General features: G+C 38.0%; 1 protein-coding gene across 1 annotated transcript in view; it reads left to right on the top strand.

Moving 5' to 3' along the window:
* LOC122067472 (signal recognition particle 54 kDa protein, chloroplastic-like) overlaps positions 1-9,251 on the top strand; it is a gene marked incomplete at its 5' end in the record, with an annotated part of 23,624 nt that extends 14,373 nt beyond the window's left edge. Inside the window, 7 exon segments of the mRNA XM_042631321.1 lie at positions 582-642; positions 645-718; positions 795-938; positions 1,184-1,259; positions 8,690-8,775; positions 8,916-9,041; positions 9,126-9,251. Of these exon segments, the coding sequence (XP_042487255.1) occupies positions 582-642; positions 645-718; positions 795-938; positions 1,184-1,259; positions 8,690-8,775; positions 8,916-9,041; positions 9,126-9,233 (675 nt within the window).
* Between the last annotated feature and the right edge of the window lie 9,608 nt (positions 9,252-18,859).

Below are 18,859 nucleotides of genomic sequence, written 5' to 3'. Positions count from 1 at the left end.
GGGGGTGATGAGAAATGGTGGATATAGAAAAACTGTAATTTAAATTTTTATTTGGTATCATCTGCTTTAGGTGCAAGTGTGCTAAAATGGTCTCCGTTCTCCATTGTTTAATGGTTTGAAATGCTGTTACAGAGTGGGATATAATGAAGATGGTTTTGCAAATAGCGAAGTTAATATATATGCTTTACTTTATGTCAAACATTGCTTTTGTTCAGTAGGGGGGTGGGGTGGGGGGGACTTGTTTGAATGACAGCCATCATCTAATCATCTAAAACTATTCAAGGTAGATGGAGTAAGTTGTGGAATGCATGAGTAATTTCATAGGAAAAAAATGGAAAAAAAAAAAAATCCGGCTAGTTAAGCTCACTTTAGTTGTTTTCCTATCAAATAATTCATAACAGTTTCTTGGTTCAGACTTTAGACCTGCCTGTCTTAATTGGACTGTTCAGTTCTGTTTCATGAGTTGGGTTCTAAGCCATCATTTCTGGTTCTTGCTTATAAGATGGACCTTATTAAAAATCCATCTCAATAATTTTTTTTTTTTTTTTTTTCCACTGCCTAATATGATTATATGGGGGCAGGTATTAGGGAAGCCAATCAAGCTTGTAGGACGAGGAGAGTGTGTGGAAGACCTTGAACCTTTCTACCAGATCGTATGGCTGGGCGAATCTTAGGAATGGGTGATGTTCTTTCATTTGTTGAGAAGGCACAAGAAGTTGTGAGTGGGAACCAATTAAATTTTATCCTCAAAATTCACAATTCATCATATGTTTCTGATTTGAAATAATAAATAGATGCGCCAAGAGGATGCGGAAGAATTGCAAAAGAAGATAATGAGTGCTAAATTTGACTTTAATGATTTCCTAAAGCAGACCCGTGCTGTTGCACGGATGAATTCGATGACCCGAGTTATTGGAATGATCCCAGGCATGGGGAAGGTACGTATAATTCTCGATCTTCTTTATTTTCATGATTTTTTTTCCCGTTATTCATGTTTATGTCTTCTCCTTGTTCACAGAGGCAGAAATAATGTAATAAGTCTAGGGGCTGTTTTACTTACTTGGTACTGAAATCAAGATAGGCCAGAGGTTATTAACTTGCATACTTTCAAACTTGTTCAGTTGCTTTTAGTAGATCGAGAAACAGACCAGAATTAAATCTCCATTGGAAATGTCTGAGACAGGTCACTCCTGCACAAATTCGGGAAGCAGAGAAGAGCTTAAAGATAATGGAATCAATGATAGATGCAATGACACCAGGTCTATTTCTTCTCTCTTCTGTAACAAAAACTTACTGCAGTTTATAAATATATCTAAGGTTGAAACAGTGCCATACATGTTAGGTTTGGTACCTGCCAGGATGTACATGCTTTGACCAGAAAATGTTACACCATAGGACCTGGTACTGTGCCTTTGATAAGCTTGAGAAGGTCTGGCCACTTCCATAAAGAATACATGGTCAAAATGAGCTCAACCCAGGGCATGGTTTTAAGTATCTCCGATATCGATACGATACCCTCCGATACTTATCTTAAATTTAGCCGACCGATACGATACACACCGATACGATATATAAAATTTTTAAATCCTTTTGTATCGATATATATCCCCTACAATACATACCGATATGCATCAATACACCACCAATACAAATCGATACGATATGATATGCCTCAATACGACTATGAAAATTATAAAATTGAGATAAAATGTACGTTTCGGTATGTATTGGTACGTAACGGTGAGTATCGGTATGTATCGATTGGTACGTATCGGTATATATCGGCATGTATCGGTGAGTATCGATATATATCGGTACGTATCGGTGAGCAATGATGCGTATCGATGAGTATCGGTATGTATCGATGAGTATCGGTATACAGTGCGCTACGGTCATATAATGGCCAAGATGGGTAATTTTTCAGAAAAACATGATTTTTTGAAGGGTTTTTGTTCCAAAGTTGCTGTCAGAGTGTCAGCCATATTTCTCTAATTAAAGTGAAAATCAATGTTGGGAACAAGGATTTTACATTTATGGGACAACTACAAACCTTGAATTCTTAGTACGATACCCTTAATTTAGTGTTTATGCATAATACATGTTATCAATAGCTTTTTTTAACAAATTCTTTATGCAAAAGTGTTTAAAAAATTGTTTCCTATCCATTTATGTATGTATCTTTAGCGTTTCTTAGTGTATCTCCGATACGATACGATACCCTCCGATACGTATCTTAATTTTGACCGACCGATACGGCGATCGATACCGATACTTTAATCCTTGACCCAGGGTATAGTTAGGTCCAACTAAAGTTTTCCCTAGGATTCACACTTGTGACTGTGCCACTAGTTGGACTAAAGTATATAAGTCAAAACCTAGCTTACACTAAAAATCGTAGCACTATCCTAGTTTGTGGAAGCCTGGCCTGGCTAACTACTATGGCAATGTATTGCTAGTGGGGCTGTTGTTGGCCTGAGTGTAACCCAGTGTATCCTACACAATATCCCCTAAAAAAGTAGTCCATAGTAAAATATAAATGCATTGAATTCTTCTTGAGTTGCCACATTACCCACATACAACAACAACTCAGCCTTATACCAACTAAATGGGATCGACTACATGGATCTTTGTCCTCTAATCAAATCTATATGATGTCATACTTGATACAAAGCCTAAGTTATGCATGTGCTTCCTTACCACTTCTCCTTAAGTCATTTAGGTCTGGCCCTAGCTCTTTTAGTTCATTTAATTTGAATCAAATCACTCCTCCATATTGGAGCATCCAAAGGCTGCCATTGAATATGGCCATGCCACCTTAAACGATTTTCTCGTGGCTTGTCAGGTATTGGAGCTACTCCCAAATCAGCTATAATATGATTATTCCTAGTTTTACCACTCATCCATCTCAACATCCTCATCTCTTCTACTTTGAGTTATTCTACGTGTTGCTTCTTAATTGCCCAGCGTTCCTTACCATACATTATAATCGGTCGTATGACTGCCCTATAAAATTATCCTTTAAAGTTTTAAAGAAATACGTCGATCAACCAATACTCTGGACGCACCTCTCCACTTCATCCATCATATTTTAATTCTTATAAACATCATCCTTTATATCACCTTCTTTATTTATGATTGAGCCCAAATACCTAAAATAATCACTTTGTGGAACCTCCCTCTCATCAATTTTCACCACCTCATTATATGTTCTCGTCTAACTAAAGTTACACACCTTATGCTCAGTTTTCGTTTTACTTATCTTAAGACCTTTTGATTACAAGGTTTGATCTCCACAACTCCAACTTGGCGTTAGTCCCTGCTTTTGTCTCATTCACTAAAATAATATTATCAGAAAAAATATACACCTAGGAACCGCATCTTGAATGTCTCTAGTTAATTCATCCGTGATAAGTGCAAACAAATATAGGCTTAAAGCTGATCCTTGATATTACCCAATTGTAATTGGGGATTCACTACCTTGGCCCCCCACAGTTCTTACACTTATCATCACACTATCAACTATCATACATATCTTTAATCATGTTCGCATATTTACTTGATACACTTCTATTCTCTAGTACTTGCCAGATTAACTCTCTTCGAAGTTCGAACTATGTCATAAGATTTTTCTAGATCAATAAAGATCATATGAAGATCCTTCTTGCAATCTCTGAGTTTAAATATTTTCTGTTGATCTTCCTGGCATTAAACCAAATTGGTTCTCCGTAATAGTAGTTTCTTTTCTTAGCTGGGTTTCAATAATTTTCTCCCATAATTTCATTATCTATAGTTATTAAAACTTAGAACATCACCTTTTATAACTGGAACTACAATGCTTCTCCTCTATTCTTCTGGCATTTTCCTTGTGTTTATAATGTTATTAAATAACTTGGTTAACTAAGATAAAACATAGATTACTAGGCTCTTACACACTTTTATAGAAACCTCATATGGGCTTTGTGATTTTTCGTATATATCTACGACATGTGGTATCTTGATGGGTAATGCAGTCTTTCATGACACACTTAAAGTATCTCCAGTTAGTTTGTTACAAAAATAAACTTTCCATCTCTCCTTAATGTCCTCATCCCTTATTATTGTTTTACCATCTTCACTTTTAATACACATGGTTGAGATCTTTACTCTTTGGCACCGTTTGATAACATTTTTGCTATTTTTGTGTCTCGAAACAATAGAAATAATTTTTCATGTTTCTCGGAATAGAAACAGAATTTTTTGTGTTTGATAAACCTATTTCTCGACGGTGTGTGTTTTGTTGGGGAATTCAAACTTCAATCCCTAACAACGATTTGGTAAATTGATTCATGAGGGTCCGAAGAGAATTGGAAGAAATCCACAAAAGAATCGATGGATGTGAATTTAAGGCTTCCATTAGCAAAGCAAAAATTCAGTCTATTCCTTCTCGTTTCCTTGGAGAATATTCGAACTTTGGAAAGCCGTCAGGTAAGGTAAATGCTGAGTTGGGATGCAACTTTTCATCGAGGGTCCATCGATTTTTTGGTCCACAAGTTGTTTCAAGAAATGTAAAAAGAAGTTTGAATTGTCTCGTCAAATCCGTTTCTAGACACAGAAATAAGCATAATTTCTATTTATGTTTCAAAAAACAGGTGAAACGGAATAGGTTTATGAAACAATTTTTGAGGTGTTTTTCCATTTTTGAGCATAGAAAAACGGAAAAACACGTTCCTGAAAACGTTATCAAACGGTGCCTTTACTTTCCCTCATTTTAGCCATCTTATAGATAGCTTTTTCTCCTTCCTATGTGCTCATATTGTTACAAAGATCTTCATATTTCTTCGCTTTTGCTTTTCCCACAATCTTCTTAGCTTCATTTTTGGTAGATTTATATCTTTGTAGATCCTCATCCTTTGTCCTTTTCCATATCTTTAAACTAGATTTCTTAGTGGTAATGGCTGTTTGAACCTCATCATCCCACCACCAAGTCTCCCTAGAAGAATGCCACATTACCCTTATGTTTCCATCATTATTATTAATTCTGAGATTTTAGTACTACTCACCGAAGGGTAATTTTTCATTTTTTATTTGGCTAAAACAAGTGGATAATTAATGTGATAACCAAAAGTGTTTGTCATGTGGGATCTGGGAGTACATTAGAATCTCGTATAATTGTTTGCTAATAACTGAGAGCACAGCACCTTCGGCCATCAATACCTTTTCCATGATCATTTTAGGAGTTGTGTTGTTCTGGTCCCAGATCAGCCAATTGATAAAAATTACATGCAAACAAAGCAGCTTGGTCGCATGGTTCCTGACTTCATTAACATATAACCATTTCGTTAGTCACTGTTAGACGAACTGATGTAAGGCTAGGTGGGAACTACCGAACCCCAGTTAGGATCTCACAAGTTCAAATCTGAAATCAGATTTCGATCAAAAGTTCAAATCTGGCTGAAATAAAAGTTGGCTGTATGAGGCTCTGATGGAGCTCAAATTTTGAGGGAATGCTCTTCTTGTGGTGCTAAACAAACCCTTAAAAGTTGGGCATGATTAGATGGTCAGATATGGAGATCTGGAATTTGGTTCCCAATTAGGACACTAATGTCGACCTTCAAGAACAGTTGATAGGAAGCTCAGTTGGACACCAAACCCTGGTTGAAAGAGCCCCCTTGGGTGCTCTATAAACTACCAAAAGCGTTTCAGATTTGAACTTACAAGTGAGGGGATCTTGGCAGAATTGATCAGCACTCAAACCCTGACAGAAGCTGAGTTTTGATCCTCTGTACTTGACTGATCTTCAGGTGGGCTTAATAGATGTTCTTATGGTTTTCATGTGGACTCAACAACTCTCAAATCACTCTCTCTCTCAACAATAGAACAAATAGAAAATAAGAAAACAGAAAAGGACTTGATGGAGGGGTTGAGGAGGAAGAAGGTAGGGTTATGGGCATCTCACCCAATTCATACCACAGAAAAACAGCATAGGTCATCTCTAAATTATTATTATTTTTTTCTTCTTCAGTTGATTACAAAGACCTCTTTAAATAGGCTAGGCATAGCCTTACAAATTAGAAATAAAACTAGAAATGGAAACTAACTAGCTTAGGAAACTAACTACTAACTTGTCTACAAAGCAACTAAAATAGAACAATAAGGACTCTTCTAGAAGACTTGATCTTCAGTCAAACCGTGGTTGACCAAGTCAAACCATAAGAAGAAAAAAAGGCAGAAAGTACTGTGCACGTGAAAAGTAACACGAGTTACTGGAAGCAACTGGACTCCTCCATCGATTGCTGCTGTAGATGGCATTCTAGAAGACAATAAAGAGAACATAATAAAGGGCAAATATACCTGGTTCGATGGCCAATCTGGGCTGGTTCTGAAGTAGCAATACTGAACCAGAAAAAAGAGGCTGGTTCGCTGGTCAGCTGGCTGTAATCTGGGCTGGTTCTGAAGTAGCAATACTGAACCAGAAAAAAGAGGCTGGTTCGCTGGTCAGCTGGCTGTGGAGGACCAGCGTAGGACAGAACTGGCCAGCTGGATAGCTGGCTTGATCAGACTAAGGCTGGCTGGCTTTCCTCCTTCGAATGGGATCTTCCTTAGCCAATGTAATCCTTTGACAGCCCTATCTATGTCACCAACCTATTGGGTCAATCATCATTTCTAGTGCACAGCACTGTTGGTTGTGGCAGTTGTGAGTGAACAAGAACGAGGGAACTTATGGGAAAGAGAGAGAGTGTGATGATCCATCTCCTACTCTTGGTGTTTATATAAAGGTATGGTGTTACTCTTGACAAGAAAAGTGTATGACATTATACTCTTGACAAGAACAATTTATGACACTAGAGACCAAATGAGATATAATAAAAATAATACCTCTACCTATTCAATTCATATTGACACACCCCTTAAAACATGTATGAAGAACAAATCCAGCTAATCCAAAATCATGAAAATGTAAACCACTGATTCCCTTATTCAGTACTGTTGTTAGCTGGTCTCCATACTCTCCAAATTGCCAATCAGAAGGTTGAGTGATGTTAAATGGGAGCCTTCCTGTCATAATATAGATTCATTGTTCCTGTGTTACAAAGTCAATCTCCTTCAAATGCATCCTCACCTTAAAAGCTCAAAAAATAGATCTAAACTCCGCTATGTTATAAGTCTGTTTGGGATAGATTGTGTAAGCAATAAATCTAGAAACCAACAACTGCTACGTACTCTGTTAGATCATGATATTTCCGCCAACATAGGGACAGTAGTTAAACAGAAAATCTTCTGATTGTCATGAAACCAGCCTCAAAGCAACTCTCAAATATTAGATTGATTCAACCTACAAACTGATTTCTTAGACAAAAATTGTGTAAACTGTAAAATTAAATAAATGAAATGCTACTTGATTTAAAAACTACAAAAAGTGGGAAAAATCCTGAAGTCAAGAGCTTCAGACCTTTCAGGTGCTGATCTTACCTTCTGTTGGACAGCCTACGTGATTTGATGGTTGATTTCAATCATATGGCCAGTAAGTTCCATCAAGCTTATTAGTTTTAAAGCTAGCTACAGAGATTTCATTGGATCTAGAGCTCATGGTGAGCCTCTTCTCATTGGTGATATTTATATAACTATAAAGTTGGCATACCTTAGCCCCTGCCGGGCATGTAAAACTCATGACAGACCCATTGAAATTCTCCAGCAAGAGTGTTCCCACGGGAGTGGCCTGCCTGCAACTGCTTTTTACCTACTCTAAAATCCATCCATGTGTTGAGATTGTAGAAACGCAACCCTAAAACGATGCAGAAGATAATGGAAAAACAAGAACAAGCAATGCACACAGATTTACGAGGTTCGGCAAGATTGTCTACGTCCCCGGTGAGATGAGATCTTGCTTCACTATCAATGGAGAATAGGGTTACAACACTCATCCCTCACACCTCTCAGTATTGCTTGCATTACAGAGAAAGAAACCCTCACTACAAATATATAGCGAAAACCCTAATTCGGAAAGTACACAATTGCCTTCAAATAAAAAAATTCGTGACGGAATCGCCGTTCTGCTTGTCGGGGTGCTGCACCGGTACTCCCTGGGTTAAATTGTGACGGAATACAAGACATCGTACACCAATAGAGATGAGGTTCCCTGTTCCCATGGGAAAATTCCTTGGGATAAATTTTAAGACCATGACTAAGTATATCTCAACATCAACCACGGAGCTCTGAGCTCTCACAACTCAAAACTGTTTACCTTATGCAGGATGAAAATTGTGCTTAGTAATATAATGGAAAGGGTTTGTTGACATAAAATTCGAGTATCATACCTTGCACATTTATGAGATACCATGCACATTGAACATCACAAACCCGCATTCCATGAAGTAACTTCCTGGATGAGGCTCGGTGTGCTACCAGGTAGCTGCCAAGTGGCTGGCATGGTAGCCCTCTTCCACTTGGCCTAAGAAAACTTCAGTCCCTCTAAACCCTGCCTAGGAATTAATTGAACTAATTTCCTTATTTATATCGAATAAACTAAATATAAATGGGTTTGGCTGGAATTTCTCATTGAGAGGGTAAATCCTAGGCTGAAATGCTTTTATTTTGCTTTATGAGATTGTTGTTCAGAGATTAACATTTATAAATTTCCCTGAGGATACTTACCCTGAGTTTATTTTGTTGAATCTTCTGTGATTGGGCCTTATCTCCTTCCATCTTGCAGAGGAGAGGGAAAAGCCTGAACTGTTGTTTGAGTCCCCTGTGGGAAGAAAAAGAGTTGCTCAAGATTCTGGGAAAACAGAGCAGCAGGTACACTAGGTTGCAGACATTGACCCCCATTTCCTTCACACTAGAAAAGCTGGTTGATGTTTGGTGAACGATGAACATGGCATCATATATGCTAGCTTCGTAATTATTTTATGACAAGCTAAAATATGTAACTGTTTCAGGTAAGTCAACTTGTTGCCCAACTTTTCCAAATGCAAGTTCGAATGAAGAATTTAATGGGAGTAATAGAGGGAGGATCAATTCCTGCATTCAGTAATCTTGAATAGGCACTTAAAGCCGACGAAAAGGTCTCTCTCAAAGTTCCATTAATATGTCTTGAGGTATGCTATACACATTGATGTTTATGTTTTCTATTTTCTTTTTTGGTACAGGCACCCCTGGGTGCTGGAAGGAGGAAAAAGAGTTCAGAGTCTAGGAGGCAATTTGCAGATTTTGCACCTTCAAGGCCGAGTCCACCTGGTTTTGGAACTAGGACTTGAGACTTCTCTTCTAATTGTACCAGGCTTGTAGCAATTCGGGCCATCGATGGGTAATGTAACAGAACGCTATAATTCAACCAAAATCCTGCATGTTAAGATTAGAGTAGCCTTCTAAACAAGGGTGAAGTGGTTTGGCCCTTAAAGACTTTCCCCATATTCTGTTTGATATAAACAGTTTTCTTAAGACGTGCAATTGGAAGAAGTTTTCCTTCCCCGGGGGTGAAGGAAATCAACAGTCAACAAAGGCCACCCCCTATCGTATGAAATCGTTTATACCTTGGGGTTCCAATTCAAGGGGATTTGAGGTTAGGAATCCTTTCAGTGTGGGTGAAGGGAAACTTGGTCAGTATATATATATATATATATATAAGTGCACGTGCAAATGCACGTGTGGCTTTTGCTTGGTGTGTGTGTGAGAGAGAGAGAGAGAGAGAGAGAGATTTTCATACGCTTTGATCTATATCGTCTGCAGTCATCTATCTAAATATATGTCCAGATTGACCTCAAATATTAGTTTATAATACATTCGGACGGATTGGAATTTGAACAAACAAGTTTTTTTTATGTTAATCTCTACAAGAAAGCAGCATATTTGTATGAATTTGTTTCTTTGGATAAGACAAATTAATGGCTTAAAATCAAATCTAATATTAAGTCAAATTGGGTTTTGATAAATCCTATTTTGGCTCAGGCCGCTAAAATTTGGAAATTAAAATCCTTTATGTTTAGGAATATTAACATTCAAATATTGGTTGTATTGCTTAAGGACATATATTGCTCATGAAGGATGTCCTAAACTAACTTGCTTATCATTGTTTGCAACTCATAAAAGGTCACACTTTGGAATACAGTGAGATATTAGAAGTACTGGGAAAAGAAAATCTGGTAGGAAACCTGAATTTCAATAGCAACTGAAAAGGTGAAGGCTCGAAACTAAAGATTTTTGACCCCATGGCCAATTAAAGATTCTAATATATTGGATTCGTCACAATGTTGTACTATCCCACTGGTTGAACCTCAATTTATAATATCAACCCCAAGAGAAGGCAATCCAGTAGAGATTATAGCATTTTAAAAATCAATCAAGACAAAATGCTTCTTATCCTATACACCTAGTTAATTCAAGATTTTCAGTATTTGAAAGGTTGATATTAATAAGAGAGCAATTCACTACCTTATGGGAACATTGGTCTTTGGAAAAATCATATTTTTCTGTTTTTGTTCTAGAATTGCGTTCTTTGGCTCTAGATTAGCGTTTGCTAAACTTGTTCCATTCCACAAAAAAAAAAAAAAAAAAAAAAAAAAAGGAACAACAGTGGCGTTTGAAACAATTTCTTAAAACTAATGTCAATATTTATATAAATGTCATTACCACCCAAACACCACAACGAAATATCCCAAAAATGCCATCACCATTCCACTTTCCCAAAGTACTTATAAAAAAATGTCTAGAAAAAAGGGATATGCAATAGACATTATATGATGTTCATAATTGCCTTAACTATGCTATGAACAGTTGAATGAAAAGAGTCTTACTAGATTTCAACTGCCATCTTCTTGGAACATAGTTGAGACATGCTTATGTTCCAAGTGTTCTACCGATTTGAACTAAAGACTCATTAAAATAAAGTTTTGAATTTAAAAGTAACCATGAGACCTTGCTACAAACCTTCCTTTAAGAGATATAACAGGCGTTAGATGGTCTCTCTAGATCTTAATATAGGCCACTTGATGAAAAGGCCAAATATTGTAGAGGTAGAAATGGCATCCTCTACTAAGAAAAGAAAAAGAAAAAGAAAAAGAAATGGCATCCAACCAATACCTTACTTTTAAGATAACAAATACAACAAAATAGGTCTTTCCAACATATAGAGATATGAGCAAAATTTTAGCCTTTGGCTAATGAAATAGGTGGTTCGACATTGTACTAAAACTCCAACAATCAGTAGAAATCATAGTATGGAAAGATACAAATCACCACTCTGAAACAAACTGTTTGATGCCCCTAAACATCTTGAACTTCAAGTACAACAGTATACTGAAGCAGTAAAATATCAAATCGTTTTGAAAGTAACTAAAAAATCAAGTACTCATTTGCATAAGTCCCTAAAGGAACAATTGCTATGCTCTCTGCATCCAATTTAGTACCACAAACTTCATCCCACTGATGATTGATTACTTGCATACAATTTGGATAGACAACTACTAAAGAAAACTTACTGAGTAGCCGTATCCCCCACTGGATTACAGTGATCTGCCTCACAAGAGATCTCTCCTCATATTGTAGATTGGGAGAAATCATGGTGTGAAGAAGAGGCCAAGCAGGTCTAACTCTTGCATTTGTCGTATCAAAAGTGTAATTGAACTTGAGGCTGTTCTAGAATCTTTAGTTACTATAGTAATAGATTTTTCTTTGTTCTCATCAACATTGGAGTAATTTTTTTTTTTTTATTTTTTTATTTTTTTGTCGTTGAGAATGCTGTAAAATCAGTGCCATGCATACAAATTGAACAATTTTTTCTTAGTGAAGTGTCTGAACAATCCAACTTTGCATTTAGTGACTTCAGTCTAGAATCCCTATGAGTTTCCTGATTAGGTAAAACATCTGCTGATGCATCCTTTAAGGTCTATTATTATGACAGGTTGCAACAAATTGAGAACGTAAAGGTAGAAGAGAAGCCCACCAATCCATTCCATCCTTAGGCATGGCTTCCATTGTATATGATGAGATATGATTCTGTTAGGGATTCTACTCCATAGAATCAAATGAACAACCCCATAGTGTTTAAAATACAAATACCAATCATAAAAGAGACTAACCATATACCCGTTGAGTGTGAATGGAGTCTCTAAACTAGGATCAATGATAGCCTCATGAATAGTGGTGAAGAATTGAAGAACTACGCAAGTGGAGTTTTTCTGCTGAGATCTTCTATAGCTTCTTATTCTAGGGTTCCTCTCTTTCTATGCACTTGCTCTTATGAAAAATCAGTGTTCTCAAAACCATGAAAGTGTTAAGTAATGGATGCAGGGACCATTAGTATTCTATTTGTGAGACCCAAGAATATGACAAGTACCGAATTCTCCTGGGAGATCGGTGAGACTATGTAAACTTTAGTCCCACAACACTCAGGGAAAGATTACTGGGTTAGTTAATAACCTCTAGGCTCCTTAATAAGACATGATGCGTTTTAAAGCTTTGAGGTCCATGGGCCAAAGAGGACAATATTATGCCAAGATTAATGGAGCTGGGGCATTACAAATGGTATCAGAGCAGACTCACACAGTGTGTGGGGCCACAATAGGATGGGGTATTGAAGGGAGAAAGATTGTAAGACTCAAGAATACAACAAGTATAGGACCCGCCTAGGAGATCGGTGAGGTGTCCCCACCAATAATATGACAGATACTCTAGCCTCCTTAACATGGCACAACAAGTTTTAAAGCCTTGAGGCCCATGGGCCAAAGAAGACAATATTACGCTAAGATTAATGGGACCCCCAAAAGGGGGGAAGATTGTGAGACCTAAGAATATGGCAAGTATCAGACTCACCTGGGAGATTGATGAGGTGTCTCCACTAAGAGAATACGACAAGTACTAAGGCGTTTAAGAGATCGGTGAGGGTGTGTAGACTTTAGTCCATATGTTACACCCGTGCCCTAATCCAGTCTAATTTGAAATTGTTATGACAGACCTCGAATCAGAGGTCAGAAGTACGACTGAGTTTTGGCTCGTGACTGTGCATTGCCGAAGGGGCAGAGATGACCCCACATGTTCGTGCATGTCATGCCTATCTTACTAGAGGGGATTCATAACTTTCGATCCTAGACGGTAAGTGACCCGACTCCCCACACTTGAATTTCGACACACATCATAATTACTGAAAGGCCTTGAGCATATCCGAGGGAAGTTACCCATGCGAGGCCAACCATGGGACAGCAAGTTATCTTGGTCACTAGAAACAAGCCACTGGAAGCAGCTTAGGCCTGAATCCGGTGCCTATTTTCAGTGGGTTGACAGGTTGCTGTCGATGTTCCGATGCCCGTGGTTCCCGCCACTCGCATCGTTAATGACTTTGGATGATTTGGAATCATCCTCCACATTTTCCTCATGATGTGAGCACCTTATGGACCTAAATGGATTAGTCCTTATGCCCCGAACTTCATTTAACCCGATTGGTTCAAAAGAGGTCCAAACCAACCAAACCCTTAAGGCCCACTTAAGTTATAAGTTGGGAAATGAGGATTCATTTCCTCATTTCCCTTGTGCCCAACGTAGGAGAGGAGAGAAAGAGGAGAGGAAAGAAGAAGAAGAGGAAGAAGAAGGGGATTGAAGGCCTAACTTGGTGCTGGCTGCCCATTTGTTGCTGGAATCACAGCCAGAGGTAAGTACAACCTCCTATACCACTCTCTCTCTTCATCTCGACCTAGACAAAGCTAGGTATGGATGGAATCTTGATGTACAAACTATGTCAATGTTGTAGAATGAGTGTTCTACCCTCCCGGTGTGGTTGCCGAGCTCAAACCAAGCTCAGTGGGCTCTGACAACGTGTAATGCCAAAAGACCAACTAGGGTTTTGATCGTTCGATCAACATATCTCCCAAATGGCTTGATGGAATTAGAATTTTCTTAGCTTAGAATGATGCTAGGAACATACCCTATAAACTCCACAGAATAAATCCCGACGATCGAGCCCGAGCTGGAAAGCCCCAATTCGAGTTGGACCTTTCTGTGCCCACTAAAAATATAGCATAGGAAACACTGTAGCTGTTTTTGGTGGGTTGTTTCTGGTGGATATATGAGCCTTATGTGCTCTCTGTCACCTCCACCAAAAACAGGACTGATATTTTTGGTGAAAATGCCCTGTTTTCGGTGGGTGTTTCCAGTGACAGTACTGTCACCTAAGAACTGTGTCTGTACCCTTTGGGGGTGACCTATGTGGGTCCCTCCCAATGTTTTCGACGCGTACTGATGTATAATTCCATTTATTTCTAGGACAGTGACGCGCATGTGCCCCAACGCCAGAATTGAATTTATCGATCGGTGGTCATACTTGAACCCGAACACACCCGATCGTAAAACAGGTGAGAGATGGACTGTGTTTATTTCTAAAATATTTATTATCATTAAATTAATCACATGTTTAGAATTATATGTTTAATTGTAATTATTCAAATATGATTATGATATGCTACATTGTCATTTTACGATTTTGATATGAATTGTATGAAAATGTATAACGGGATCCGGTGTGGACGAGTTGGTACCATACCGTGATCGCTGTGTGTGTGTGTATGTGAGACGAGATTTGATGTGGATGATGTGATATTGGTGCCGTGATTGCCGTATGTATGTTGCATTTATGAATTGATTATGTGCATTAGAGTTAGTTGTAGTTGGGGATACACTTTGTGGCCAAGGTCTCGCTGGTATCATGTACCCCTGGATTGCATTTGAAAATTGATATGTTTCGTGGCCGAGGTCTTGTCGGTGTTGCGTATTCCATACTCAACTGTGATATATATGCTAGATTAGGTAAACGGTCTTGGGTTACACTTTGTGGCCAAGTTCTTGTTGGTATCGTGTACTCAGGACTGTATTTATTACACTTTGTGGCTGAGGTCTCTCCGGTATCGTGTAATCTATACTGATTGTATCATTATAAAGGCATATAGTATACATATGGTTAGGTATCACTCCTTATGCTACGCACCCTTTCCAACAAGGTTTGAGGTGTTGGATAACCTATTGTGGTATGTTTGATGTGCCTTTCCGAATTATCACACCTGTGGTACGATGTGATTGTTGTCAAAGGTGGGAACTTGTCTGGCGTAACTGATGTGTTACTGGTGGCGTGAGTGCCAGGAGGGGTTATCAGGGGTTTACTGGGTGACCCATAGACACATACGGGGATCGACAGACTTCTAATCACGACTAGGGTTTGTATCGCTACGTAGTCGATGTCGTTTTCGAGATGAGGGATACAGCCTAATGCACCATTACAGCATTTACCAGACTTAGTTTGTATTGTTAGGTAGATAATAAATATATGAACTGCAACACAAACATCATGGACTTTGTGTTTAATTTTTGTAATCATACATCATAAATTATTACGGCTATCGACTTGCTTGGATGTATTTGACCCCACCCCTCATTGAGCGAGTTGGAAAGCTCACCCCACATATACATCCATTTTGAGTTGATGATGTAGGTACTGTGGTGCCCATGGTGGGTGACCCAGTATCTTCTGGGTCAGAGTATGGTGTGAGCGACTGGTGGATGCCAGAAGCGGGGGAGCACGATCAGAACTGTGCTTGCGATCATTGTGCTTACGCCGCACCGTGAGATTGTACACCATCTTTTAATACTTTTGGATATAGTTGTGGATTGTATATTTTTTTGATATTATATTATATGTCATGGTTGAATGTAACAGAATAACTTGGTTATTGCTATTATATTACCATTAGATGTTTCCCCATTTTATTTATAATTCTTCTACTATACTCTGATTATGTTGCTTATGTTGGTTTATGTTGTGAGATTGTGAAAATGTTAAGATACTACAATTAGAGATCCTGATAGATTGGTAAGACAGGTACGTGTCTTACTCACACCGTCGGTATTCCTAATGGTAAATTAGGTCTGTCGGGAGTGAGGTGTGACACCACATCGATTAGGGAGAGATTACCGGGCTAATTAATAACATTTAGCTTCTTTAACATGACACAACACGTTTTAAATCCTTGAGACCCACGGGCCAAAGAGGACAATATTATGCCAAGGTTAATGGGGTCAAGGCGTTACACTATTTATAATAGATCAATCGGTATCAGTTAAATCCACATAAAATCCTAACAATCTCCCACTTAGGCTATATTGATACTGATGTCTTTTCATTGACATATGGCCAAATAATCCCAAAATTGAACACCACTCAAACAAAATTTGATCCAATCAATAATCTCTATTGTTGAACAATAGTAGAAGATACACCTCAATATACGGCGTATAACTATCTAATGTTACAAACAATAGAAAACTATCAATTCAAATCGCTTGAAAACATATATAAGGAATTGATATCATAACTGTGATCACATGAAATATCTCCTTCCTTATAGGTCATTTCTTGATCTAAAGATCAGCTTACCTTCAAAACCTCATAGGTAGTGAACTTTGATATTAATAAATTAGGCAAACCGCCATCTCCTTGAATTAATATCTTACTTTGGCATACCGTTTACTTGGGCTCAACACTACCAATAAACCTTAGTAGGCACCACTTTTAAACTTTGGTTATCGCCACCATGATATCTTTGAGTAAGTGAGATCATAAAGCTGCCACTAACAAAATATATCAAAAACCTCAATAACACTAATGTAAAAAAAAAAAAAAAAAAAGGCTCTTGAGCACTTTGTCCATGAACTTGGATGAAATTACCTTTGGACAAATATCACCTTTACCTTGGGAAACACACAATTGAACTGAATGTACCACTTTGGTGAGTTTCACTCATTCCTATCATATTTTTCTTATTGGATATTCATATATATATATATATATTCTTTAATGTGTTTTTTACACAATCAAGGATAACACAAACAAATGAAGCATAAAATTGTACATTAACAATTCAGAGAATAAGCTTTAGGACAAAAAAAAAAAAATTCCAAAATAACTCCGTCAATATAGAACTTAACAGGGTAGCAAAGTTGTTCTTATTTCCCTTCAGTTATGCTTTGATCAGCAACAACAATTAGTTTGGATCCCCTGAGAGCTGAAACCAGATCAAATAATCCTAAATAAATCTCAGGTATGAAACATACACACCAAATAATCGGGATAAAAAATGTAATATGTACATCTAGTAGATAAACTACACAAAAGTCACAACTATAATTATATTCCTATCTTTTGGGCCAAGAATGCACTGGTCTTCTTATAAATCCAAATTTGTTGTGAAAATACAATTACTTTTGTCACCTAGGGGCTTAGAAGTCTCTAGATTACAGCCATTTCCATACATGTATTTTCTTTAATTTGGGTGACATCACCTTTGGAAAAATGCCACCAACTTTGCTGTACTTGAAAAAACTATGAAATGATAGGATGTGCCACTCTGGTGAATTTCACCCAATCTTTCTATAGCTTCTTAGAAATGTACTATGCAGCATAACATGTGTAGAAGTTTACACCCAGTTTAATTCTAACATATTTATTCATTATAGGGTGTTTCAAGCATAACATAAAAGTACAAAATAACATGAATATAGATTTACTATATATTTCAGTCATAAATAATTTTTCAATATCATGGTAATAATAAACAAATGCAAAAACTTAAAATAGTTCTTAAACAAATAAAAATGTGTTCCAAAATAGTCGTTTTGCATTAAAAACAATATAATACACTGAATTTATCCTCCCTCTAGCAACCTAGTATACTGAATTTATCCTCCCATTGGTCGAGCCACATAAAACAGCTTAAGGTCCATAGTTTTATCTTCCCACTTGGTTCAACCAGTTATAAATTAATCCATTTATTAGAAAACACAAATTCGTTAATATGTGAAATAGACTAAGACCTGTTCACATAGGCCTAAAACTAAAGAAAACCACATTCTAATCAATTAATGTTCATAAATAGATTTTCAAAATCAATGGCAGTGTTTGAGAACTTGATATTGGATTGATCAAAATCGATACTAATCCAACCAACCAATTTGAATTAGTCTAGTCAGATTGTAAAAGTAACACATGAAATAAACCTATAACCTATGGTGTCACACCTCGTTCGCACTGAACCGGAGCGGTGACCGAGTTAACACCAGTTAACCCAAACCTGCCAGGATCATCAGATACTGTATTCCACCACAGCATACGCACACTAACATAAGTTCATCAGATCAGCGGAAGACTAAGTTTTACCTGTGAATAACTCCCATATATTTGATACCCGAATTGTGATACCATAATTATATACATTTGGGCCCGAAGGCATGATATATACACAAAAAGAATAAAATTCAAATATTAAGTATATACAGAAAATCATCAAAAACCATTAGAGTACACAGCTCGGCTCGGTTTCAAGGCTGGAGCTCAGCTCGGCATCAGGGGTTGTGCCCAGCTCGACATCATATAGAAGAGCTCAGCTCGGCCTCAGAAGTGGAGCTCAGCACGGCCTCCAAAGTGGAGCTCAGCTCGGCCTCAGAACTGTTGTCCTGCAGCACAGCTCTCGCACGAGCAATCTACGCCGTGCTCAAACTCCTCAGGGGTCCACCAGTCCTTTTCAGGAAACTCGACTATGGGACCCGCCCCATGCTCCTCAGATGTATGACCTGTAAAATCATCTAAAAAGGGGGTGTACACATGGGATGAGTTCACTAGCTCAGTAAGTAGAAAGATGGACCACACAGCAGTCCACACATCACAACACATCATATGCACTACATGCCATGCTATACATTTTAAATCACATCCACCTAAGCAACATTACTAAGTCTTTGGTTTTAGTGCTACTACAACCACAGTGCGCGTATACTCCGGGTACGAGCCGCGAACTCCCTCCCGCGATACGCCCATAGGGCTGTCGGAGAAGGCCCACCGTGAGTACTC

Source organism: Macadamia integrifolia, unplaced genomic scaffold, assembly GCF_013358625.1.
Source record: "Macadamia integrifolia cultivar HAES 741 unplaced genomic scaffold, SCU_Mint_v3 scaffold2921, whole genome shotgun sequence".
In the NCBI taxonomy this organism is placed as follows: domain Eukaryota; kingdom Viridiplantae; phylum Streptophyta; class Magnoliopsida; order Proteales; family Proteaceae; genus Macadamia; species Macadamia integrifolia.
This window is presented reverse-complemented; position numbering and strand designations above follow the sequence as displayed.